Source organism: Solea senegalensis, linkage group LG16, assembly GCF_019176455.1.
Source record: "Solea senegalensis isolate Sse05_10M linkage group LG16, IFAPA_SoseM_1, whole genome shotgun sequence".
Lineage (NCBI taxonomy): Eukaryota > Metazoa > Chordata > Actinopteri > Pleuronectiformes > Soleidae > Solea > Solea senegalensis.
Genome location: NC_058036.1, coordinates 13,289,314 through 13,315,042, shown reverse-complemented (window position 1 = coordinate 13,315,042; position 25,729 = coordinate 13,289,314). Strand labels below are relative to the sequence as shown.

At 41.3% G+C, this 25,729-nt stretch overlaps 1 protein-coding gene across 2 annotated transcripts in view; it reads right to left on the bottom strand.

Moving 5' to 3' along the window:
* Window positions 1–10,793: 10,793 nt before the first annotated feature.
* The window catches only part of adck1 (aarF domain containing kinase 1), a 60,170-nt gene continuing 45,234 nt past the window's right edge, over window positions 10,794–25,729 (bottom strand). For both annotated transcript variants that reach the window (XM_044048187.1, XM_044048188.1), the window contains exons 9-12: window positions 25,505–25,654; window positions 23,977–24,174; window positions 13,733–13,926; window positions 10,794–11,832 (exon numbers count right to left, since the gene is read on the bottom strand). In XM_044048187.1, coding sequence (XP_043904122.1) covers window positions 11,673–11,832; window positions 13,733–13,926; window positions 23,977–24,174; window positions 25,505–25,654 — 702 coding nt within the window. In that variant the 3' untranslated portion in view covers window positions 10,794–11,672. The remainder of the gene's footprint in view (window positions 11,833–13,732; window positions 13,927–23,976; window positions 24,175–25,504; window positions 25,655–25,729) is intronic.

The following is a 25,729-nucleotide window of genomic DNA, read 5'->3' as shown; positions in this document are numbered from 1 at the left end:
CTGTCTGAAAGGTGGAACCATTTTTTGATTAACAGTGTTCTATACAATATACAACACTGAAGCCTTTTCTTTAGAGTTTAGATCTCTGTATATATATTATACACTCTTATAGCATTTCTATGTTTCACTTTTACACAACTATCGTGTTTCTTTGTTCCGGTTGTCCTTACGTTCATGACTTTCTATCAAAAGACCAGCAACCGGCACTGGGGGACATACTGTACGTGTACTGAAATCCCTATAGGAAACACTGCCGGGATGGTTGACACCAGGGAATTATTATAAGGAGAGGACAAGTCGACAATAACAGACTGTAAAAACATTATATACTGGGATTCATTTCTTGCATATAGCACCTTTACGTAAATCTAAATGGAGGTTTTCAATCACCCAAGACACAAAATATAACCCGTGTGAACTTGCCGCTGAAGGCAGTAATGGATCAACTCCTATGTGTTGTGACGTCCAATCAGTTATTTTCTCTATAGACTTGAGTGTGAGGGAGGGAGCAATTTAAAAAAAAAACCTTCTCTGTGTACTTCAGCTTCTTACCACAGTCCAAAAACATGCAGAATTGGGGATGAGGTTAATTGTGGTTGCTAATCTCTGTATCTCGGCCCTGCGATGGACGAGTGACCTGTCCAGACTTTTTGTCATCTGCCCTCATGTGGAGGATAAAGCGGTAGAACATCTCGATGCTCAAGGAGACGAGAGAAAAAGAGGGAAGGAGTGAGACAATGCGCTTTGACGTTCTGTGTCACGCCGTTATCTTCCGTCGGTCCCTGTGCCAAAAAGCGCTGTCTCAGCATATTGATTAAACGCTGTCTACGGGGCAGGAGAAGAAGAGATGGCCTCCGAGAAGCCACACAATGCAGCGAAAGTCAGAGAGCGGATCAATAACAGTGACTTGGTGAAGAATAAAACATCAGATCGCATGACGGAATACGAAAACACTCGTTATTAAATCGTTATTAAATCGTTATTAAATATTGTGCACCAGGAAGTTAGTGGGTGAATCGTAGACCATAGAGCTCCGGACGTCCTTTTCATGAGTATGGAAAGAGCAACAGTGGACATCTTTAACTCTATCTGATAACTCTGGAGAACACCTAGAGAAACCACAATAAAACCACGTAAATACACAAGATATCCAAGTGAATTAGCGGGGGATTCTGTAACTGGATATGAAGTGATCACGACACAAGCAAAAGAGCACTTCTTCACTGGTTAACAGCTAATCTGCTGCACCGCCACTCGCCCCGTCGTAGTCTAATCTGAGTCTACTACAGTGGTCTCCCAAACTAGGATTAAAACAAGATCAGACAGATCATTCATGCAGACTGTGTGTGGAAAGCCTACGATGTTTACTTACTTATTTACAAATGGAATCCATCCATCACTCCAACTTCTTCTCAGGCTGCTGGCTGGTTGTAGTATAGGTCACACACCTGCCTCCTTTGTGTCGGCACCTGTTAGATAATTATGTTTGCACTAAAGTATTAGAACAGAACAACAGTGGTAGCAGTTGTGATTTTGTTTTGTGCTATTTCAATGTTGAAATTCATGCGCATAGCGTATGAAGCTGCTGTGCACAGACAAAGTAAATTTTATACAGTCTGGGCTGCTGAATTACAAGTTATGTCCATCTGTAGTCCTTGAGAGACGTCTTTGATTATGCCGTCTCTTGTTATTTCAGTGACACAATCCACACATTTGCTCTCAAACTGTTGTCTGCTACATGTCATGTTTGCAACGACGCACCGCCACCTCCTCTCGCTCTACGTGAGAATTCCGATCACCGCAGCTTGTTTTTGGTCTACGGGGGTGAACCTGACCTCATGTTAGAATTTCCCCGTGGTTATATGGTTTGATAAATGGACTCCATCAGTGGCCGTTCACATGCAGCATCTAAAAATGCCAGAACATGCATGGAATGAGTCGCTTTTGTCACATATGTCGTTACTAAGCAACCAAAACCTGAGCGCTGCTGAGGTGACTGAAGTTACTGCAGCCCGACAGAATGAATTAATGCTTTACACTAAGATGACAGATTACCAGCTTTGCTGTTTGAAAAAAAAGTCATGTCTGCATCCTGTCCTTCAACTATTCAAAGCTTATTTAAAAGTTTGACCTACTTCTTTTGCCCAGGTGTCAAAAGACTAACTTTCCATACATTTTCATCTTGGTGCGCCAATGCACCTCACAGTGTAAGTGCATCACGCCCGTCTTTGTGCATCCACTATAGGGTCGCAGGGGGAACTGTGCTAATCTCACAGCTGACATAGGGCAATAGTGACCAATTCATCTAATCTCCATATTGCATGTTTTTGGACTGTGGGAGGAAGCCAGAAAACCCCAGAGAAAACCCACGCACACACAGGGAGAACATGCAAACTCCACGCAGAAAGGCCCTTGTTCCAACATGTTCTCATTTCATGTTGTTTTAGACTCTGGGGGGGCCCCACACAAAGACGCTAAGTGGGGCCCTTCACCCTCATCACCTGTACACCCTAAACCCTCATAAAAAAAGGCTATCAGTGCTTATCGACTGTTATGGACATTTATTTTTAAACATGAATAACTTAAATACAACACAATTTAATTTAGTATAACACGTAAGTGTAAGTATATGCCCAAGGTGTGTGTGTGTCTGTGTGTGTGTGTGTGTGTGTGTGTGTGTGTGTGTGTTCCTACTTGCCTCCTGAGCAGCAGTTTCAGTTGAAACATACCCACACACACATACCTACTCACCAAAGTAAGTCAGTAAGTGTGTGTGTGTGTGTGTGTGGTTGCCGACTGTCAGCCGTGAAATTCTATCAAACGCCCGCCTCAGACATGACGGCTTACAGGAAATGCAGCGAGGCATTTTGACAGACACACGGTGTCAGAGAAGAATAGAGCTCCTCTAAAAGCCTCCCTTATTGCCCAGTTGTTACTCTGACTCTGATTCTTATTAAACCGCAGTTGCTTGAATGCTAATTGAGTTTAAAAGAAGACAATGCACCGACAGGAAGCGAAGCAAATGTCACTGGAGAGGCCAGAGGAGTGTTAAAGAGCATGTTACATAGTCAGTTCATGCTCAGATGCTGTATTTCCTTCAGTCAAACATTTGCTCTCATGCAGATGATGCAGCTTGCAGCCCCCTGAGTAATTACTGTGTTGTGTGTCTGTGACGTCTCCGACAGTGACTGATGAATTCCCCTATTAGATCGAAACACTGCTCTGTCTGCGCCTTAACTTTGCCAGGAGCTTCCATCGCAGCTCTTTTGCTGTTGGAATGTGTTCGTTCTTGATCGTCTGTAGCTGCCGTAGCCAGCTGTGATCACGGCTGCCGACACTCGGTCCTGCTAAGACAAACACAGGTGTGTGGCTTCTGCTTTGTAACCGAGCCGTAAATACATGCTCGTGCGAAACAAGTAGTGTAGCCACACTTTACAATCCGGTGTGTTATTCCTGGTTGACCAAAAACACCTAATTAACTATCCTTCCAAGAATGTTCTTTCACTCTTTCAAAGTTCTTCTAGCAGATGTGGAGGTCGTCATCGCCCACGACACATTTCCAAAAGGTTATGAGAAATCTGGGTGTCCAACCTGTTTCACACAACTACTGTCTTCTAGATGAAGAAGAAGGACATGCTTTAAACTGATTTTAAAGGCATTTTTAATATGATTCATGGTTAATGTTGTAATTTATTCAAGTAAAATGTATAATAAGAGGCAACATACGTCCTGTCCAGGGAGGAGAATTCTTTTGTGTTCTTGCTCATCTCAACACAAGAGATAGGAGTTTGCGGGAGCGCTGATTGAACGTTTATCTTTTTCGACACAGGAAGTGCAAGAGAAAGTAGGAGGAGCCTTGCTGGGAGACGGGGAAAAGAGGAGAGGGAGAGTCATACGCTGTGTTTCCATTATGGTACAGTTTGGAATGTTAAAGCCCTGGGTCAGGATTGTGTTGCCACTAAAAACAGTGGCCTTATTTGTAGACGGGGTGCGGGCTGTGACGACAGCGAACAACGACACAACAACCACGTCTGTTTTTGCTCGTTTTGTCTCAATAAGACGTCACACCATGTGTAAGAATAGAGTGCAGGTTACCTCTGTCGCCTAATCAGCTGACTATTGTGGGTGGAGCTATCCTGACCATACTGTACCATTTTACTCTGGTATCCCACAGGAATTGAGGCTGGTTATTTTGGTAGTATTCCTAATGGAAACACACAAAAATATGTACCGTGTACTCTCCATAATCAGCATATCCTACTGAACGTTTGTTTATTTGTATTTATTTATACGTACTTGAAGACAGTGCCAACCAATCAAAAGTGACGGTGTCCGTGGCATAAGAAGATTCTACAGGTGTGCGACAGGAGAGGAGAGCAGAGACACTTTTCTGTCCATTTCTCTCGCTTGACACATTGAAAACTGAGTATAAATTGAACTTTCCACCTCATGTTACTGAACGGCTGTGAGTCAGTTTAGATAAAAGTGCCTTCTGAATGAGTAAAATCCAATGTAATTGTCAGAGCAAGGATTTCATTTGCTCAGAGCTATATTGCTAGACCAAGTCCTAAAAGCCAACAGCATTTGCTGAACTCCAGTGCTAACCAAGGAGAATGCTGGCCTGTTTTGAATTTACCCAGCTTCACCACTGCTGCACCACTCACATTCGGTTGGAGGCCGGCTCACTCTGATCTTCTCATTTTGCCAATAATCACTTCATTTAGGCCGACAAAGGCCGCTGCAGACGACGAGATGCTCCCGTCCGTCTCCATCTGTCAAACACAACCTGATGCACAAGCAGACCTCTGTTCGCTTTGCATCTCATGAATCCTTACGCGGATGCACATACCGGACTGGCGACCATGCACACGCTGGTACAAACATGATCAACGGCTGAGGCCCGCACGGCGATGAGGAAGTGTAAACATGGAGAGACACTGAGGGTTTGAAGTCACATGCAGTTACAGGCGTTTGCTGTTTACACATCTGAGTTATTTTTAAGTAAATAGTCCCACCGCTCGTCACTGTCAAACTCAGGCTGGACCACCGCAGGCACACTGGGCCAAGAGTTATGAGCAGTTTTTTACACCCATCAAAAACAACCCCCGGTCTTAAAATGTAATGAATCCAACTGTTAAAACTCTGCTTCCTACAGTTTATGTACTCTGTACTGTACCTCATGGATAAAGGGTGTTTTAAATGCAGACGTGTCAACCCATGCGAGTGAACGGGAGCACAATAATTGCATGTGGGAGAGGAAGTACTCACAGGTGGGAGGCTCATTTAAATGAGGCAGGACCCTTCTGCTTCTGACGCATGTTTAATCTGCTGCCAATTAAGTGATTTTTATCAACAGGGATACTTAGTTACAAAGTGTTATGTAATGTTTGAAATGTAAAACGTGTTTGTTTTTTTTTATCAAACCCCATAGATGCATTAAAATTGGTCTATCATGAAGCAGTTAATGTGGTTGAAGCAGTTTATATGAATCTATAAATGAATAGAAGTGATTATGTTCAGTTGATCTATTGTGTGAAATGAAGGTAAAGTTGTTAATGGTTTTTTTTTTATTTGGCAGGAAATGAAGATGAATTATGTTTTGTACTATAACCGGCTTGTACGAATTGTTGTTTTTCCATTACCCCAGAATGAGGTTTTTTTTTATAATTATATCAGGAGCCAGCTCATCTCTACAGAAGTCCATATCTTTTGCGATTTGATGCTAATTGATAACTACATATAGGTTGTCCAACACACTTTATCTTACACGCTGTCCCTTTAAGTTGATCCCTGCAAAGACAAGCAGACGTAGCGCATACTGCTGATACACCTGAACCCTCTGACTCGAGCTGCTGCAACACACACACAAATATGAACAGAATTTGAGTAAATGCTTGGAGGCACTTTATTTATTATTGGATAGAATATGTCATGTATGTAAAATAATGTAACACGTGGTGGGACATCAGTTTGGTCAGTATTGGTCCAAACACCTTTCTGTGAACCCGGACTGTGGAGTGTGTGACGGACAGAGACACAGGCAATGAGCATAAGAGCCATCAGAACTTGCTGCTTGCATTGTGACCAGTATTGAATTATGAAGGAAGCTAATGGGTGGACATAAGTGAGCTGAAACGCGGCATCGGAATCAATTCATCCGGCGCCAACGGACGGAGAGTGCTCCATTGATTAATTCTGCGATAAATTTCAAATCAAACAAACTTGCATCGCATCTGTCATGCTGTAGGAGGGTCCGCGCCGACTGGCATATTGGATTTTTAATAAGAGGGAAATATCAACTTCACTGTAACTAAGAAACCATTACCAAAGGGCCGCGCCGAGTGAACTCTGCTGTCAGGAGAATAAAAAGCAGAGAGCCAGGGGGCGAGAGACAGAGGGGGAGTGAGGGAGAGATGGAGGGGAAGAAAAAAGAAACACTTAACTGTGCACTTACCTCAGCAGTGTGGTCTGTGCTGGTGTTGTGAACAGCGTGGGCCAATCGACTGTGACACCTCATTTATTACCCAGAACGCACTGGAACAGAGGAACAATGACACTGCCATCGCCCACACTGCAGCGCGGGCCAGCAGCATCTGTCTCCAACACACATGTTGGAACAGACTACACCGAGTGTGCGACCCCAACATCAGAGAAGAGTGTGTCGAAGCTGACTTTGCTGTGTGGCCCCCGGTGCATGGATGCCAACTCTCTCTGAAAACATGTTTCAGCCTCATAACTAAAGGCTCATGTCATTAAAAACCTGCAGTATCTTCAGAAGTCGCCGTTTACGAAACGTGCCAAACCCCAGAGAGAAAGTCAGCCATTTTACATCACAGCACACACAAGTTGTTGAGTCACTGCGGCCTCCATCGCTATGTTCAAACGTGTTATTCTGTGACTTCAGTGTCTGAAATCCTTTGTTCAGGTTTATCTAAGCGACACAAATGTATGAAACTAGTCACCAATAGACCATCAGCTCCTGTATCCTAGGAAGCTAAAAACTGGGATTTTCTCTATGGGATTTGGCGCAGGAGAGGAAGATGTTTGCAAAATCTGCTTTCCATTCAGAAAAGGCTAATGTAAGACAAACATTATTTTAGAATAGGGTCTATAGGGGTATAGGTTTACATTTTTTAATGGATACAATCTGGTTTGTTTTATTTTTAGATCAGTTTTTCCTTGCGTAGCCAGGTTTTCAGAGAGTGAAAAGGCCTGTTTTTATGCAGGTTCTTGTGTTGGTGACTAACAAAGGGGTGCGCACAAAAACTAGTGGGACTTGTGGGTCTGTAGCCAGAGAATTGATACACCAGTGTCACTAAACAACATGTGTATTCATTCAAGATTATATAACTATGAGTATAAGTATGTCTTTTTTTATACAACTGTGTCCGTTATTATCCAAACTGGCTAAAGGTCCCAGTATGAGCCGAGTTATACAGTATATATATAAACTGGTGAAGTGCTTATAAGACTCATACTTCAACACGAGTGTGCGACCTTTCATCCTCCTCCACAGAGTGAGTGAAGGTGAAGGGAGGGAGGGAGGGAGCCACGAAGGGGAGGATGGTGTAAGTATTTGCTCTTTTTTTTTTCTTTCCGTTGAAGAAGAACAAAAAAAAGTAAGTAAGAGAAAGCTGTTCTCATTAGCTATGGCAGGCTGGGGTGGCTCTGTGTGATAGAGATGGATGCTCCTCCAGTAGCACACACACACACACACGCTGTGTTTCGCCTCACTAAGACACAGAATCAGGTTGTGTGTTGATGCCACAGACTGTACATAAGGAGTTAGGAGTTAACCACCAGGGGGCGACTCCACTGGCCGCTGAAAGAACTCCGTTTGGATGAAAGTCTATGGGCTTCCTACAGGGTCTATGCTTCTCACTTGATTTATAATGTCAGTTAACATATTCCTGAGTTAATGGTCTTATGTGATATAGTTTCAGGCCTTCTTCACATACTATGGTGTAAATTCACTAAATGATGTTCCCACCTATCCAGGGTGTAGACCTGCTTTAGCCTGGGATTGGCTTGAGATCACCCACAACCCTAATGTGGAGCATAAACAATGGTTAGATGTTCCCATATTGATGATGGGCAGCAAATGGCCCAAGCCTAAGGACATCGGGCTTAACCTGAGGGTTAAAAGCCCCGGTAAATGGCTGGGGTACCCCTGAGCAAGGCAGCCTATCCCCATTGCTCAATTGTTTCAAGACTGGAAACTAACTGAGTTAATTTCACTGAGCGTTTTCAAAACCAAACGGAGAATTTTTGAGGCTGTGCTTGTAATGTGCTTGTAAATTTAATCTGGATTATTTTTATTTGTTTTATTTGGTCCAAAATATAAATATTTTATTGAACAAATGAAGGCGCTCTAAAGTAAACATTCCCTGTCAGTTTCACTCTCGGGGCGTCGCTACTCGATGTCTTCCTGCACTTTTACAGATGTTTTGTTTTCTATTTGATTGTCTTACAGAATCGTTGCATTGTGATATTATTGGTATCGTATCGTGATTCCCACCCCTATTGAAGAGTTTAACTTGTGTTTAATCCTCTGTCGCAAATTCCCAGCCTGGTTCTCTGGAACGTGCCGCCGACATGTTGAGGATGTGTCGACAAAAGTGAAACTAATTTCAATTCACCTGACGGGGCATTGCAAATAAGCACAATCCACTATCCGGTTAAAATACATATTACACTGTGCAACTTGCAGTTAAGAAATACTTTCCCCCCTCTTGGATGTTTTTGCAATTATGCTCTTTGGCTGGATGAAGTGCACAGTGAGGCAAATTATCAGACGTGTCTGTGAGGATGTGGCTGCTGCAGGGATTAGAGCAGGTGAAGCTCATATTCAGGGCCTGAGTTGGATTTCAGGGAGAGAATGTGAGAGGAGTTAAAAGGTTTATGATGAGGTTTAGAGACCTGGACCAGGGACGGTTCCACAGTGGGGTATACACTGTAACCCCACCTAACACACAGGTACAGAATCAGACGATTTAAGGAATCTTACTGAGGGAAAGTGGGTCACACGGTGGATACACGGTGAGACATTGTCGCCGCACAGCAACAAGGTCACTGGTTCTGATCCTGCTTCAACCCGAGGGCCTTCCTGTATGAGTGTGCATGTTCTCCCCCGTGTGTGTGTGTGTGTGTGTAGGTTTTCACAGACAGATTAATTGGACACTATAAACTGACTGTAGGTGTAAATATGTTATAAATAAAACAAATATATTTAAAAGCGGAAAACAAAAAAAAAACAGATTTTAAATGTGGATTATAAACCAGGTTTTTCCTCCTTGCAATTAAATAAATAATAAATAATGTTGAATGCCTCTAGTTTTCCTTTCCTGTACGTGTTTTACTTAAAGTTTCATTCACACTGGCAGGACAGGTACAACGCCACTTACCGGCCACTTACCGGCCACTTTATTAGGTACAACTAGTTCAAACTGGTTTAAGTGACTTTGACTGTGGAATGGCTGAATGGTGCCAGACTAAAGTTGAGGTTGGGGTGGAATTTCACACACAAACGAACAAACGAGAGAATGGTTTGAAAAAAAGAGAAAATCAGAACCCAGAAGTGATCCACACAAATCCTCCTTAAGGAGAAACCAATACATTTAGTTCTTGGATCTGATTATCTGCTGTCACGTTCAGGGGTTTACATTTGAACCCAAGTTTTATTTTTATAATGTCTAAATTGTTTTTATAAAGCAGTATAGATACCATAACCTAAACCCAAATCTAACACTAACCCTAAAAGTTAGTGCTAACCCTCAAAAAGCCCTATACAACAACATGTTAACTGCACAGTTCTCATAAAGTGTGTGTCATGAAGCGAAAAGATGAGTATTGAAGATTTGATTTGATGTAAAATGTATGTTTATTTTCTTAATTCAAGAATATTAACTCCCTAATATCAGCACCTTCCTCTTTATTGGCCGGGGCTCTACTTCTCATCCCCTTATGAGTGAAAGTTATGTAACTGTAACCACGGCAACAGACTTCGGAGTCACAGTACAAATTCGAGCCGTCAGTGTTGGATAAAGTTTTTTTTTTTCCGAGAGCCGCCTCAACACAGCACAGCTCGGAAGATTGGTGTGACATTTATGACACAGTCGAGACTAAAACGGTACAACCTACAGTCACTGGGCGGAAGGAGCGAGGTAAATGTGAACTGTGTTGGGGGGGTGGAGACTTGAAAAGACTGCGCTGAGCAGACGTCAAGTGCACACAAGAACACACCTGCCGACATTTGTCTGACTTCTATAAATATTAACAGGAACGTGCGGTCGGTTCGTAACAGTGATACACATGGATGTGCTTGTGGTATGACAGTTTTTTTTTTTGTTTTTTTTTTTAAGATAACAACATCAGTAACAACAACAATAGCAGACAGACGTTCTTTAAGAACTGCACCAGAATATGAAAGAATATGAAACAAACTTAATTCTGAGGTATTTTGTTGAGGAACGGGAGTAAATGAGTGGTCCGGCATCATCCAGGCGAGAAACCCCTGCAGTGACTACAGCGCTAAAAGTCCTTACATTACATTTTATGGAAATCGTCATATCAGCACTGATTGTGGATTCATGGTACACGCGGTGTCTCACGCGGCCTCCTGTGACACCCTGCATCTGTTGACAGGACATCCGTCTTTGTATACAACTTACACGCTGGCTTGTTTTAAAGGGATAGTTCAGGTTTTTTGGAAATGTTTACCACTTTATGGTTGGAAAACCTTACATTTCCCGCACCAAAGTCCACAGAGACACAAAATACTTTTTTATGTTTGGTTTTACCCAAGTGACACAAATTCACCTAAAAGGCGGCAGCAGTGGACCAAGAGCTTCTGTGTCCCCGCATGCTACAAATACTAATGTTCTGTGTGGACTTTGGTGCAGGAGAGTGAAAACACACACCGAGGCATGTGCAGCAGCGCACTCTGCATAGTCAGTGGTGATAATATTAATGTGTTGATGCCACATACAAGCGCACAAACCTGAGCTATCCCTTGAATAACTGATCTGCTCTGTTGATAATGTCCCTATGTCACAATCTCCATGATTGCATCTCTGTCTTTACCTTACGACATTATGTTCAATTTGTGCATGAACCATGATTAAAAGGTTGCACATAAAACATATGACAATCTCAAGATCACAATCGACTGGCTACAGTTTAGAAAACCTGGTATCGTATTTGACTTTTTGAAGCAGAATTTTACTACATACTACAATCTTTTCTGGCATGTAAAGGCCACCGTAGTTCCCTGACTTGCATGGGAACTGTAGGAGGGGCGGAGCAGAGGAGTCCTCCTTTGGTTAAAATCTTCAATCTCATCATTAGATGTCACTGATTCTTAAAAACTGGACCTTTAAATACAAGATGAGAAATATTACCTGACAATAATGTTCCTGAATTAAAACAAAAAAAGAAAATACAAACATGGCACCATCATGAGAAAATAAAAGTGATCGTGAGGGCTATTAAGTTATCAGTTACCTCTTGCCTTTGTATTGATCCACAGCGTTCCAAACTGAAACCTTGACGAGAACATATCTGTGTGTGCGTGTTTTTTTCTTCTGTACGTGTTAAAAAGTGTTACCGTTTGAAACATGCAGTTTCAACAGTTGTGGCCCCACTGTTCCAGACGTTCCAGGGCGACGCGTGTCTCAGTGACCAAATGGCAGCAGAGCAGCGAGCCAGTGTACGAGCACTGAATCCTTCACCCACAGAAACAGTTCAAACAGAGAGAGTCTCCACAGCCGGAGAGATTCCGACAGCTTTATCTGCAGACGCTTCCTCCTGGACCGAGCCTTACTCCTCTTGTGCCTGAGGGTCAGGTGGGCAGAAGAACAAGGGGGAAAGGTCAGATACAGTCGAAACACGTACTATAGCGTTTAATAGCACGGCTCACACAGTGTGACACTCATTAGAAACTAAGAATGTATTACATTTTCAAGTACAGATAAGTCCCTCCCCGACTGTGTGACATTTTAAAAAGCAAAAAAAAAGAAACACAGTGACATTTACTCAGAGTAGATTTTCACTGACTTACTTTATACTTTTATGTAAGTGCATCTTTACACTGGAAAGACATTCTTGTTATAGCACTTTCACCCCACCTCAGTGAAGTTTTCTTTTTTGGTTTTTACACAAGTGAGGAGCGTTTGTCACATGACACTGATGACAAGTGACTCATTATCTGTACTGTTCATACATCTGATGACCGAGACAGAGCACATCTCTTTTCATGAGGGAAACCCATGCAGACACAATTTTAGGGTCTGTTCTAGGTTGAGCTTCCAATGCGGTTCGGTTTGGAATCATAAAGCCCTGGTTCAGGCTTTGTTTGGACTGAGAACAGTACCTTTACTTGGTGGGCGGGGTGTGGGGTCGACGACATTGAACACAACACAGCAGACAACAATGGAGGACATCTAGCAGCTTTTTTCCTGCTCGGTTTGTCTCAACGAGACGTCAAGCTTTGTTGAAGAAACACCATTTTTTTTGGTCGCCTCATCAGCTGACTGTGGTGGGTGGAGCCAGACTAGCTCCACCTGGACTATACCATACCATTTTACTCTGGTACCCTAAGGGAAGGGTGCCAAAAATGGAACGGTATTAAGGCTGCAACGATTATTCGATCATTTATTGATCAATTACTAAACTAATCTTCAACGATTTCAACTAATCAATTAATAAGCTTGAGTGTTTTCTGATTTTTCAGCTTCTTAAATGTGAATATTTTCTGGTTTCTTTGCTCCATATCACAAAGAAATCATTCAAACAGGAGAACATTGTCATTTCAAGGTTTCAGAAGCACCGATCAACATTCTAATGATATCAGTCAGTCATCATCTAACCGCTTTATCCTCCACCAGAGGGTCGCGGGGTCAGCTACATCGGGCGATGGGCGGGCCGCACACAGCTAGAGACAAACAACCATTCACTCTCACACTCACTCCTCTGGTCAATTTAGAGTGTCCAATTCACCTAATCCCCACAGTGCATGTTTTTGGACTGTGGGAGGAAGATGGAGAACCCGGAGAGAACCCACGCACACACGGGTTCGAACCCGGGTCTTCTCGCTGCAAGGCGAGAGTGCTAACCACTACACCAGTGGGGCCCCATTTTAATAATATATATAATATAATATAATATAAATAATAATCACTAGTTACAACTCACGCACAGACTGTGTCTCATTAGGAATACTGATGGACTGGGACACAATGGAGTTTTAAAGAGACTCAGGCTGTGTTTTGGTAGCACCAAGTTCATTCTCACAGTGAAGGACACAGGGTGAGTCAGCTAAAACGAATATGGGCTGGGGTGTGAGTCGTCGGAAAAAGGTTTCCCCACAGAGAACAAGAGCAGCTGTGTTTACAGAGAACTAGCGCAGAGGTGTAGGAGTGAGGTGGCACCACAGGTGGCACTGGATTATATTACTAAATGGCACAACCAACACACAACACTGGTTAATATTTTACACACTGTCAGCAGAACAACACCGGACAAAAGACCCGGAGTTCAGCTGTGAGCTGAAGTGACAACCTCACACCCTTTCTCTCTGTCATTTGTCACCTTAGTTTGTCTTTAGTTCTTACACACTTAACATTCCACGATGTAAACATGTAAGTCTCACACTCACAAAATAACATTTAGAGTTTTGTACACTACTGACTTCGTTTTTTTTAAAATTTATTTTAAAGGCTATGATCGCTCTGACCTGGCCAAGGCACGTATGCAGCAGCGGGACATGTTGATGAAGGACGAGGACGCGGCTCTGGTCCCTAAAGTGGTCTCAATGCCCCTCAGCAAGTCGTTGGTCTTCAGCAGCAGCAGCATCTGACGGGGAACTCGATTCAACAGCTCACTGATCTGAGGCAGGTACAGAGCGGCGTTGGTCCGTATCTCAACGTCCTGGCCAAATAGACAAGACAGACAGAGAAGCTTTCGGTTATCTGGGGAAACGGGTATACTGTCAAATTATGCTTCGTGAATTGCTCCACTGGCATCGGATTGCTTCTTTCTTTTTTTTTTACAGTCAAAACCACAAAGTCACAGGTGTGTGCCCATGTCTAGGTTTTAAAGGCACACTTTTACTTTCTAGGTAAAATTGCAATAGAGGAGGGGATCATTTGTATTAGACAATTTTTTTAATAAATAATTAAATTATTGCCCACATGTCCAATTTGGCCTGTGAGCCCCAAATAATAATAATCATCTGATGACAAAATCTCACGTAATGTTCCCATCTGTCCACGTGTTGATATTTTTAACACAAACACTTGGTCACATGACTGAGTAGTGGCTAGCACTGTTCTTTGGTTCTTCTTTCACTTTCTTGGACCATTTTTCTATTTATTATTAACCCTTTAACACAGAGCGCATCGCAGACGACACGTTTGCACAAGTGCACTTTGCGTTACCGTAATCACATGGCGGTTTGTGCTATCGGAACAATTTCTGAAAGCTGAAGAGTTGCACGTCAAAGCCAACATGTGGTTATTACGGTAATTTCCAGCGTCTTCGTCACGAGAGAGGAAAGAGTTGGAAAAAGGCTTGTAGTTTCTGTTTTTGGACACCAAACAAATGCTATTTTAAATATCTTTTATACTATGCAAAACCTGTTCATTTATAACAGGTTTCTTTTTTTTTGTTTTTCTTCCTTTATAAATTGTTAATACACTATATTAACATGCATTAAATTGTAAATATTGAAAGTTAGTCTGGAAAAACGGGCAAAAGCATTTACTCACAGGATAATTTTCTGGCTCTTTTATGGTTGAAATAACCCAAAGGTTCTTTAACCCTTAAAGAATGACCCTTTAGCGTCATTGTGATGGTTAAATGGCTTGTTTCGGGGGGGTTTGGGGGCTGTCTGTTAGCGAAAATCAGTCAGAGCTGCTGACCCATAGTCTGCAGAATCAGGAGGTCCAGACATTATCCAAAGTTTTGCAGTTTTACATGAGAGAAAAACAGTAGTAGTACTGCAGGAAGCAGTACAATCTGCCACTCATCCTTATCCACAGTTTTCCTGCTGTGTTCTAACGTGACCTTCATCCGTAATTATCCAAAGATCAGACTATAGGAAGCTGCCAGGAGAATCTCGCCAGAATCTCAAGAATACAGTGCATGTGTTGCTTTTATTGTACATTAGCGATACGATCACTTCTACAGACATCTCCTGTGTGCGTTTTCTAATGTGAAATTCTAACAGTGGGTAAAGGCTTCAAGCGAGTCTACTGATCTTTTCATCTTTCCCTCCACGGTAGTTAAGTTATCTTTCCATTTTTAGTGCATTTTTGTCAACGTGCAAAATAAAATACTGAAAAAAAAAAAAAGAAAAAAGAAAGTGGAATGGATATGTGTTGCTTTTGATTTTAAAGATGGCTGCTCAGGTCTACGAATGAGTGTCGGTGTCCTCCACTACAGTGTTACTTCAAAGGCCTGTCCTCACAGCACAGCTACGGGCCTAAATTATACTTTTAGTCACTGAACAAAAAAAGACTGTGAGCTCACCAACAATTTGTTACTTGGACGGAAAGTTAAATGAGGTGGTGTGAGGACAGGATATCGCTGTGTGGCACTTTTATGGTTTGTTTCAGGAAGCTCCAAGCACTACTCTAAAGTTCAGGAATGTCAAAACTGACTTTTGAGACTTCAGCTTGGTGTGAAAGTTGGACACCTCTTCAAGGTTGGACGTGTGGCGTCTCAGGGACAGAGTGGTTATGTGACTTGTTTTCTTTTGTCTATCATTTTGAACCAGTCTGGTCATTCTCCTCTGATCTCTGGCCTCGAGCATTTGCACTCAGAAAACTGCGAGTCGCTGGATATTCTCTATTTTTTTTCTGACCATGCTCTGCAAAAACCTTGCTCAGAGATTGTGCATAATTGTGCACACATAAGGACGTAGCTGAATGTTTGCAGCACATCCCACATACCCACAATGCCCACTGTCATATTCCAGCCTCTTTTCTATAAACAAAGACTGTCAAAACCCGTGTATGTGTGTGTGCGTGTGTGTGCATGTGTGTGCGTGTGTGACAGCAGCACTGTCAGAGCTGTCAGTGCACATAAACAGAGGGTTGACAGGCACACGGAGAGACAGACAGCGAGTCAACATCCTGACACGGATAAACTCTGTCTCTGCTCTCTGTCTGTCTGTCTTTGTCTCATGCCCACAGGAAGTGATGGGAACTAATATCCCTGACGCAGCAAGACGCAGCATCTGATTTTCATACACTATCCTCTACCTACACACAAGAGGGCTGTCCAGGGATGTGATGACACGTGAACACGGCGGCACCTGACGACAGATGTTTTCTGAGGCAGGAGCGAAAGAGTACATTTACATTCACTCACTCACTCACAGCAACAACAAATCTGGGAGTGGTCTGTGTTGCGTGTGACCACATTCTTTCACATGCAGAAGAGACATACTGGACATTAACACCTAGCTATGGACGGGATCCTAGGTTTGTATTAACCAAAAAAAAAAAAAACGGAGCGACCAGTCTTAAGACATAAACATACACCATAATATGCCATCACAAACTCCCAGCCTCTCCCCCCCTCCAGTCCAAATAACAGGGGGCTGGGTGTTCTGAAGTGCTCTGCTGAGTCCTGCTTGGGGAATAACAATTAGTAGCAATTATAGGAGGTTGGTTAGCAGGCCTCACAGCTGTCAGCAGGACACAGAGACGGCGACAGTGCTCTCATTTGCATCTGAAAGCTTCAATAAGGACATATTGTATTGCGAGTGATGCGATAATAGGCTGTGCAAAAGGCAACGCAAATGCAGTAGGGGGGGTGGGCGCGGGGGGTAATCGGTGCTGGTGATTTTTCTTTTCTCCCCAGTGTAGCGGAGAGTTGGCAGAATGGGTTCATTCTGCAGCCAGCAGATATTACACAACTGTAGGCTGAGACAGAGAGAATACCACAATCTCCCGTAAAGATCTGCTGTAAATGCCATTTTCAGCCTCTTAAGACAGCTGCGCATGTAGGGGTTACAAAATGTCCTGTATGGCCTATCTAAGACTGTAAATGACGGATTAATGCGTTCACCGCGGAGGCTGATATTTCAGTTTGTTAGTAGGTTTAATCGAACATTATTGAGATGAGTTTTATTTAATTGTAAGGAGAGGAGACACACATGCTCCCATATGGTCATCATAGCATATAGGGTTAGGATTTATGGATACAGGATTTATTTATTTACATGAGCCAACCTAAGGCCTTATTCAGACCTAGTATTAACATGCCCCAAAGTGGATACATTTAAATATATCTGTTCACACCTGAAATTACATTGCATCAGTGTAATAAAGTCACGTTTTTAACTAATCTGACTGCACAGATGTGTCTGAGGTCAATGTGAAAATGACTGTCAGGAGGCGTTCAGTAAAACAAAGCTCTACTCGCGCGGCTGTTACATGAACTAGAATTTTAACTGTTAGAAAAAAGAAAACGTTATGATCACTCATAATACTATTGTTATTTATTATTATAACTTTTATTTAACCAGGAATTAAAACCCATTGAGATTAAAAATCTCTTTTGCATGAGTGTCCTGGCAAAGACAGGCAGCAGTATACAACCACTCAACCATACAGCATACACAAATAAAATAAATAAAATAGAACATACATAAAACCTACTTCACATATACGTAACTTACTTAATATAAAGAGTGAAATAAAAAAATTAAAAAATCAATAAAGTGCATTTAGGCAAAACATCTGCAGAGATGTTGTGTAATTAATTTAAGAATTTCTCAAAAGTGTCCCATATTTTTGAGTTTTAGACAATCTTGTAAAAGGAGCTGCATATTTAAATGTCTTTTTTTCCTGCGATTGAAGAAGTAACTGCCTGTACTGTTCTGATGAATGAAGGCTTGAAGATATGAGGGGAGCAGACACAAGGTAGACTTATATATGAAGATATGCCAGTGTTACTATGGCAACAAATGAACGCATGAGTGATGTTTAGTTTAAAAAAGACATGCTGGGAAACTGCTGCGGGGCAGAGGACCCCAGCTGAGGAGTCTGCCTTTCATGGGTCCTATGTATGGATTGCGTTCATACAGCTGAAGTTTGTGGTCACATACGTCCTCAAACTGTGTGGTTTCTGTGATCAGATCATCTGAGAACACATTCAGGAAGCATTGGGATGTGTTCAGACCTGTTCTTGATGCTTTCCGTGTATTGCTATAGGACTTTGCTATAAGTCCTATTTTATAACATTTAATAAACAAAAAGTAGTTTTGTTGTTGTACGGTGGAAATGACTGGAACAGTCTCAAAACTGGGACATTTTTAGTCTTGCGGGTGGAAAGTTAATGAAAATCATGAATTAAAACAAGTCAAACCACCACCTGGTTGTAATTTATTGTAGCCTGGACTAATGACTTTGTTTTTGGTGTTAAGAGAGGCATTCATTAAAAATAAACATGGCTGCATGTGAAAAAAAAAAGGCATAAAAACAGCCAAAGCTCTAAAAGCACTCAACATTTGCTGCCGCACATGACTGCATTAACACTAATGGAATGCCTCCTCACTTGTTAGAAGCAGGAGTTAAAAATGATCCATGCATTAAGTGGATAGAAGGGAACGACAGCGCGAAGATGAGAGGAAATGTCAGACAGAAGAAATGGGGAAAAACAAAGCAGATGAGTGGTTGTGGTAACACAAGCGTCTCAAAATGACTTAGAAACTCCAGGGTGCTACACAATCAACAAGTGTGTTCAAGCAGAGGACAGAGTGGATTCAGCCTAATGTGTGCGTGTGTGTGTGTGTGAAGAGGGGACATAAATGACACACAGATGGCCTACATTGATGGAAGTGCTTTCATGTCAGCTAAAGTGGCAGACAGAAGGAGCCAGAGAACACACCTCACTTATACACATTCTCACACTGGAATGCCATTATGCTAATGAATGCATAAAATTCCCTAAATAATGCGCAAAAATCCAACTTCTTTGGAAAAAGCAACGACAGATAAAGCTCCTAGAGCCGTCTGTCCGTGGAACAGCGAACGGCGGGTCGTTTTAATCACACTGTGCACACAGTTTCATGGCTGGAGCGTTGAAGCGGTGTGAACCTAAACACCACCTACACACATCATCAAGGTAATACACTCCCCTGTACCCTGCTATATGGTGAGTGTACAATGACAGAAAGGGTTGGCCCAAGCCTTTATGGGGACCTATGCTGAAATTACAGTTGTGTTATTTACATCAAACCAGTGTCACTTTTGTGTTTTTTAACCTTTAGAGAGCAGTAAACACTAGAGTGCCTAGTATTAATTTGCACTTATTCAAAGTGAGGCACTAAGTGTGGTGATGCTGAAGTTGAATTAAACAAATAAACCAGTTTAACCCTTTGTGCTCACGCCGCGTTTTTTTTTTCCATCTTGTAAGAGTATGTGTTGTTGAGTCAAAGTTATGATTCATTTTATATCACATTTTTAGTAGCAATAGTCACAAAATAGACAATGTTTCATTTTTCTTTGTGTTCATAAAACAAGCCAAGTGAACTGTGACGTATTTCATCATTTCACAAATTCAACCCGATTTTTTAAACATTCTGAGTACTTTTTGCTCACATGTGCGAAAATGAAATTAGTTTTTCATCAGATTGCCTATAGGTTGTGCTGAAAAAAAGGCATAAGACATTTTATACTGCATATTCTTATAGCCTCTGTATATACTGCATATTTAAACATAGTAATGGGAAAAAGCAGCCGAAACGCCCTGAGTTGTTTGATTTTAAGACTTCGAACAGATCTGCAAATGTGCACCAAATGAGCAACTCCAAAATTAAACCAAATAACTGATCAGACTCAACGCCATTTACATAAATATATCTAAAGATATCTAGAGTTCCTTAATATGTTAAAATGTTGTTTTTTTCCAATATATTTTCTCTAAAAGAACACAAGGCTACACTTGTGTTCTTGTGTGCATTTGGTGATACACCACATCAGGCTTCGTTAGTGCATCCAAAGACAAATCCCTGGACGGGTCAAGTGCCCCTGAGCAAGGCCGGGCACAGTGCTGCCCACTGCTTCTGTGACCGGCTTGTTTGTGTTCACTACTGGTGTGTAATAAAGGGATTGGTTAAATTCACTATCACTAATTAGTGTGTGCGCAAAAATAATACATTCTAATTCTAGTGTAATTAATGGTCCCTAAAAAGTTTATAGACTCATTAGCAAATGTGAATTGGCTCAAGCTGATCACTTTTTCTTGGAAGGAAAATCTAAGTGACATACCCCCCCCAAAAAAGCCAGACAATGTAAATGTTCTGTAAGCAGTGACTGTCTCCTCCTGCTGTTTGTTGTCATTTAAATCAGTACCAGTAATTATAACAGCAGGAAACAAGCATTAGTATGCAACCAGACACATATTATGAACGGTCATTAAAACCTGCATTCACCATGAGAAATGTTTACATCAAAAATATCGCTATCTATTTCTTAACTTGAACAGTTCAACTCAGACACGTGTAAAGAAACACAATGACTGAAGATATTGTACAGCACTAAAAGTTAGCCTCCCGTTGCAGTTGTGATTAATTGTGCGGCACTGATCAAAATAAAATCACAAACTTCCAGACATAACGTGCAGTAAGTGTTGCATGGAGCTAAACATTTACTGTTTCTAACAATGAACAAATCTCAAAGGCACGGGCGTGGAGTCGCTGTCCGTCTGGAACTTAAAATTGTAACGTTAGAAACTTGCAATTGTTTTGTCGTATGTCGACGGGGAAAACTTGGGGAAAGAGTTCCAGAAGGACGGCGACTCCAGGCCCGTGACTACTTCCAAAACTCAGTAGCCAATCAGCAGACAGCTTCCTAAGGCCCGCCCACGGTCAGAATTGCAAACAAAAAAACATGCCTTAAAGAACAAATCAGGGAGCGAGAAGAACAGGTGTATTTTCAAACAATAAAATACAATATTTTTGAATGATTAAATCGATATTTTATGCACTTCTTAAAAAGTGTTGTTTGAAAATATTAAACCAAATCTCATTCCATAAAAAAAACCCACCTTACTACATGTACATGTACATGAAAACAATGCATTTATGTTCTGAAATGTTTTCTATTTAGTTTCTGATTTCTAGTTGTGTTTTAAATGTTTGAGGGAGTGCCCTTGAATAAAGTTTAATAAATCAAACTAAATATCTTTAAGTTCTCCTTCTAACATCACAACGTATTAAACTGCAAAATTAAACCGCAATATCTGACAGAAAAATTGCAATTACAAATTGTTCAGCCCTACTTGAATAGAATCTACATATTAATACATGTAAGAACAAATAACATTGACTGTCCTCACTGCCAATATGGACTGAGGTGAAGACTATAGAGGGACCTCGAGGAAAATCAGGAGCAACTGAGAAGATTAAACTAAAGAGCAGTAAGCAGTGGAGGCAGAGCAGAGCAGCAGACAGGAAATGAAGAAAAAATAAATAAAATCACTGAGCTGTGAGGAAACTGAAGGATGCACACATGAAATCACAGTGCCACTGCTTTTATTTCTCTCTCACACTCTCTCTCTCATGTAAGAACAAAGAAAAAGACATCTGCATTAACATATATAACCTCACAGATGTGCATGCATGAGGGAACATGAAGAGAACCAGAGCTTCACAAACACAGTACCTGGGGCCAGGAGAGTCAACTACGACTTCATTTCTAGTCTTGTATATTAAATTAAATGATTAAATGCTGAACTTTCACTATGAAATACAAGAGTGCAAATGTGAACATGAAAAAAAAAACAAAAACATGTTTTTGTCTACATAGTAGAGGACTGATGATTTAATTTCAATACATTTCAATTTGATTCATTTCCCTAAATACAGCACTAGACCTTTCAGTGCTAATGTTTAGTCATTCAATGAAAACGGACATAAAAGCCAGCACTGGCCGATGTTGATAGACATGTACTTTGCATTAATTATAGTTGCGTTATTTACACCCATGGTTCTCAAACTGTGGTACGTGTACCACCACTGGTACCCGAGCTTCCTCTGGCGGTACATGGAGGAAAATCAGAAATACTGTTCTACTGTATATACCAGGTTATGTGATCAGAGTGGAGCTGAGGAATTTAGACCGGAGTGCGTAGAAAATGAAACAAATAACAAAAAAAAAAATTTATAAATTAAATAAAACCAAATAACTGAACTGAATATATAGATTTCTTTAATATTGGGGGCCCCTAAGCGGCAGTTTAGTTCGCTTATGCCTTGGGACGGCTCTGATGAAATGTATTGATCACATTCCTGCTCCCCACAGGACTCAATTGATTTTCATTTTAGCACCACCGTCAGGGTTACCGTCCTTTTTAACTACATGATTGTTCTCTAACATGACCACAGGCTGCAACAGAGACTCAACAGCACTTTGAACCTGTCGTCGTGCAGATACATGTCCATGTTTACGCATGGCGATGCAACCGCATGTGATCTTGTACGTATTGTTTTTCCAATCTCTGAGTAGTTCACTGTGACAGTACTATTAATACCATTCTGTTGGCATTTCTGTCTTGATTCCGCAAATATATCCATTCCATTTTCAGAAAGACCAAAAATAAGACACATGGACTTATGCATGCACAGTCCCGTGCCCAAATCTGCCTGAACCAGCCCCTCGTGTTGGAGGAGATGGCACTCGGCAGCAGACTGTTGTGTAGTTCTATTGCCAGCTTCAAAATGTTGCATAAGAGAGGTATAAATAAACTCGCTCTTCAGAACAGATGGCATTGTGGAACCCCTGTGAGTAAAATAGATACTAACACACACAAACAGTTTTTTGGTGAATTCTAAATAATCTTAGTTTGGAGAAAAACCTAGTAACTCTAAGATTAGCCATGGAAAAAATAATGATAAAGGTTTAGTTTAGTTGCAAGGCCTGAGAATACTGTACTTGAAGTCCAAACTATGCCATGCTGACTGTCCCCAACTAGTGCTGACTGAAGCAGACTCTGCCCAACTGTGAATTATGGGTAAAATCTTGTACTGTGTCCCCAGCTTTACAGTTCCAAGAAAAGAAATCCAGGCTCTTCCTTTCTTTCTCTTCCAACAAACACTGTTGTCATGTGGTATTTCGGATAAAGAGCTTTCATTATAAAACACTGTCTTGCAGACAAAGCCACAGATTGTTGAGACATAGGTAAAAGTGACAGCTAATGTCATTAGTAATCTCAATATTTCATTCTAAATAAAAGTAGAGTATATTCAATGAACTAATCTTATTAACACTAAAATAGTTGGGAAATGTTTCAGTCTGGAAAGTTGTAGCACTGTGACGTCAGGATACATGTAAATGCCAGTAAACCTTAAGTATTCTTTTTGACAAAGAACATTCTTTAAAAAGACCAAAGGATCACATTGGACTGTCAGGAACTGTTTTTATATTTGTTTGTTTTTCCACTCGCATCTTGAGTTTTTAGGGTGAAATTCATAATAACCTCTCTCTAAATCCAAAATAACCAGTTGAGTTACCCAATGATTTATTATTATTTCAGGGTCACTTCTTTATAATCTATACATTACCAATCACTTTCCATGTGTATGCTGATGACACACATCTGTATATGGCTGTTTCCAAAATGTATTCATTTTGTATGTTAGCATCTGGATGAATCATATTTTCATAGCTCAACCAGGGCAAAACTTCGATTTTTCTCCAATATTCCAAGATTCAGAGAAAGACAGGGGTCGTAAAATGTCCATCTCCTTTTCCCAAGTCAGTGGTCAGCAACTGGCGGCCATGGGCCCAGTAGATGAATGAGATAAATGATTTGCCTAGCTTCACAAAAACTAATTCAGTGACCTTTCTTCTGAATAAAGACTATGTGAGTCAAAGAGCTCCTAGCCTTCAACTCAGAGCAAAATCTGCCTTTGCTCACCTTAAAAAGTGTGACCCGTGTGTCTGTGTAAAAAGTGAGTCATCATACCTCAGACTGGGTGACGGGCACAGCACTGATACCAGTGTTGACTGCAGTCCAGGAGCGAGCAGTGAGCACACAGGCAAACAGAGGATACAGATCTCCAGCTCCCAGTCTGCGGCTGTAACGCTCCACCTTGGGCATGTCACCATTGATAAGAGCCTGCCACAGTTGACAGTAGTCCAGCCTGAAGTCTGGCTGCAGGATCTGGAAGACAGTGGGAGAACTGGTGATTAGGTGCATTCATATCAGAAGATCTGCTTTTACTAATAATTTATCGCATTTATATATTTTGTATTTGTTGCCTTTGTTGGCATAGTCTAAACCATTTAAGAAGAGAGTGTGAAACAGCAGGATTAAAAAGAGTTGTGCCATTCAAAGTGCATTTTAATTACACTATTTGCACAGTATTAGCAACCTAGACCTCTACCGCACCATATAGTCAGATACTGCAGAGTAGTTATTCAACCTAAACTGCCTCTGTGTCAATTTATGTAAGTAACTGGTTAAAAAGGCTTAATGAAGTGTGTTCTGTACGTTTTTGCATATATTTCTTAATAATGACATGTTGATCTTATGTTAAAAAAATATATATATATACAGTTTGCTGCTTCTCTGTTTATGTTTTTTTTAGTTAAATCATACAGTATTTAATTGCCAATACAGAACCAGTGTGCCATTTCCAAAAAACCTACACACTGTGTAATATTCTGCTGGTAATATTACTGGAAATGAGAGTGTGCATGTGTGTACATGTAAATGTGTTTGTAAGTGGATGTGACTTCAAAATGAGATTTGAAATCATTAGGAGCAAAATGGTGCTTTTATGTCTGTGTGCATGTGTGTGTGTGTCAAAGATGAAGGAGTAGCATATTTATTACTACATTCTCTTTATGAATACTGGAACAGGCAATCACCAAAATTCCTGTCAGACCTGTGGGTGTGTTATTCAGAAGAGTGTGTGTTCTTGTATTTGCTGCCTCTTTAGGACCTTTTCTGGACCAGTAGTCCTCATGGAGACCAAAACCTGGTCCTGACAAGGCAGAACCTAATTTAACCAGGAGCTTGTTAAGTTAGGGCTAAAATTTGAATTGCGGTGGGGTTTAAGTTATGGTTGGGCATTGACTGGATGGGGTTAAAGTTAGAGATGTTGGCAATCAGGGCAGTGTCCTGAACAGAATAGCTGCGCTAACCTGTGTGTGTGTTTACACAACATGAGCACACATACAGTATATGTGCCTTAATAAGGCTGTGGTGAACCAATCCAAACACAGCACACTGCACTCTGCTAAGAACAACATCAAATGGGCTGTTTATCAAAAAGCTTTTATCGTGCTGTGGCTCTAATGAAAACGTGTGTGTCTGTCTCTTACAATGTGTGTGTGGCTGCCATGTGTTTTTTTTTTATGTGCATCTTGACTGTTTGTTTGCAGCTCCACCTTTACACTCAAGGCCTCCGGCAGCAACATGAAAAATGGGTTGCAATATTAGAACAAATGGTATTTTCTTTATGTCTGGCAGGCTGGAGATCTCCCACCTGATACAGGCCGTGATCAAGCAGGACAATCTCTGTCTTCTTGTGCTGAGGACACTTTCGGACCAACACGTTTCCCGGGTGTGGGTCACAATGCACAAAGCCGTGGACGAAGATCATCTCACTGTACATCTTACCCAGATTCTCTGAGATCTGTTGATAATACAAACAGAAAAGTGTCAATAGAGTTTAAAAACATCCTATCCAGACTCATATATAGAACAAATA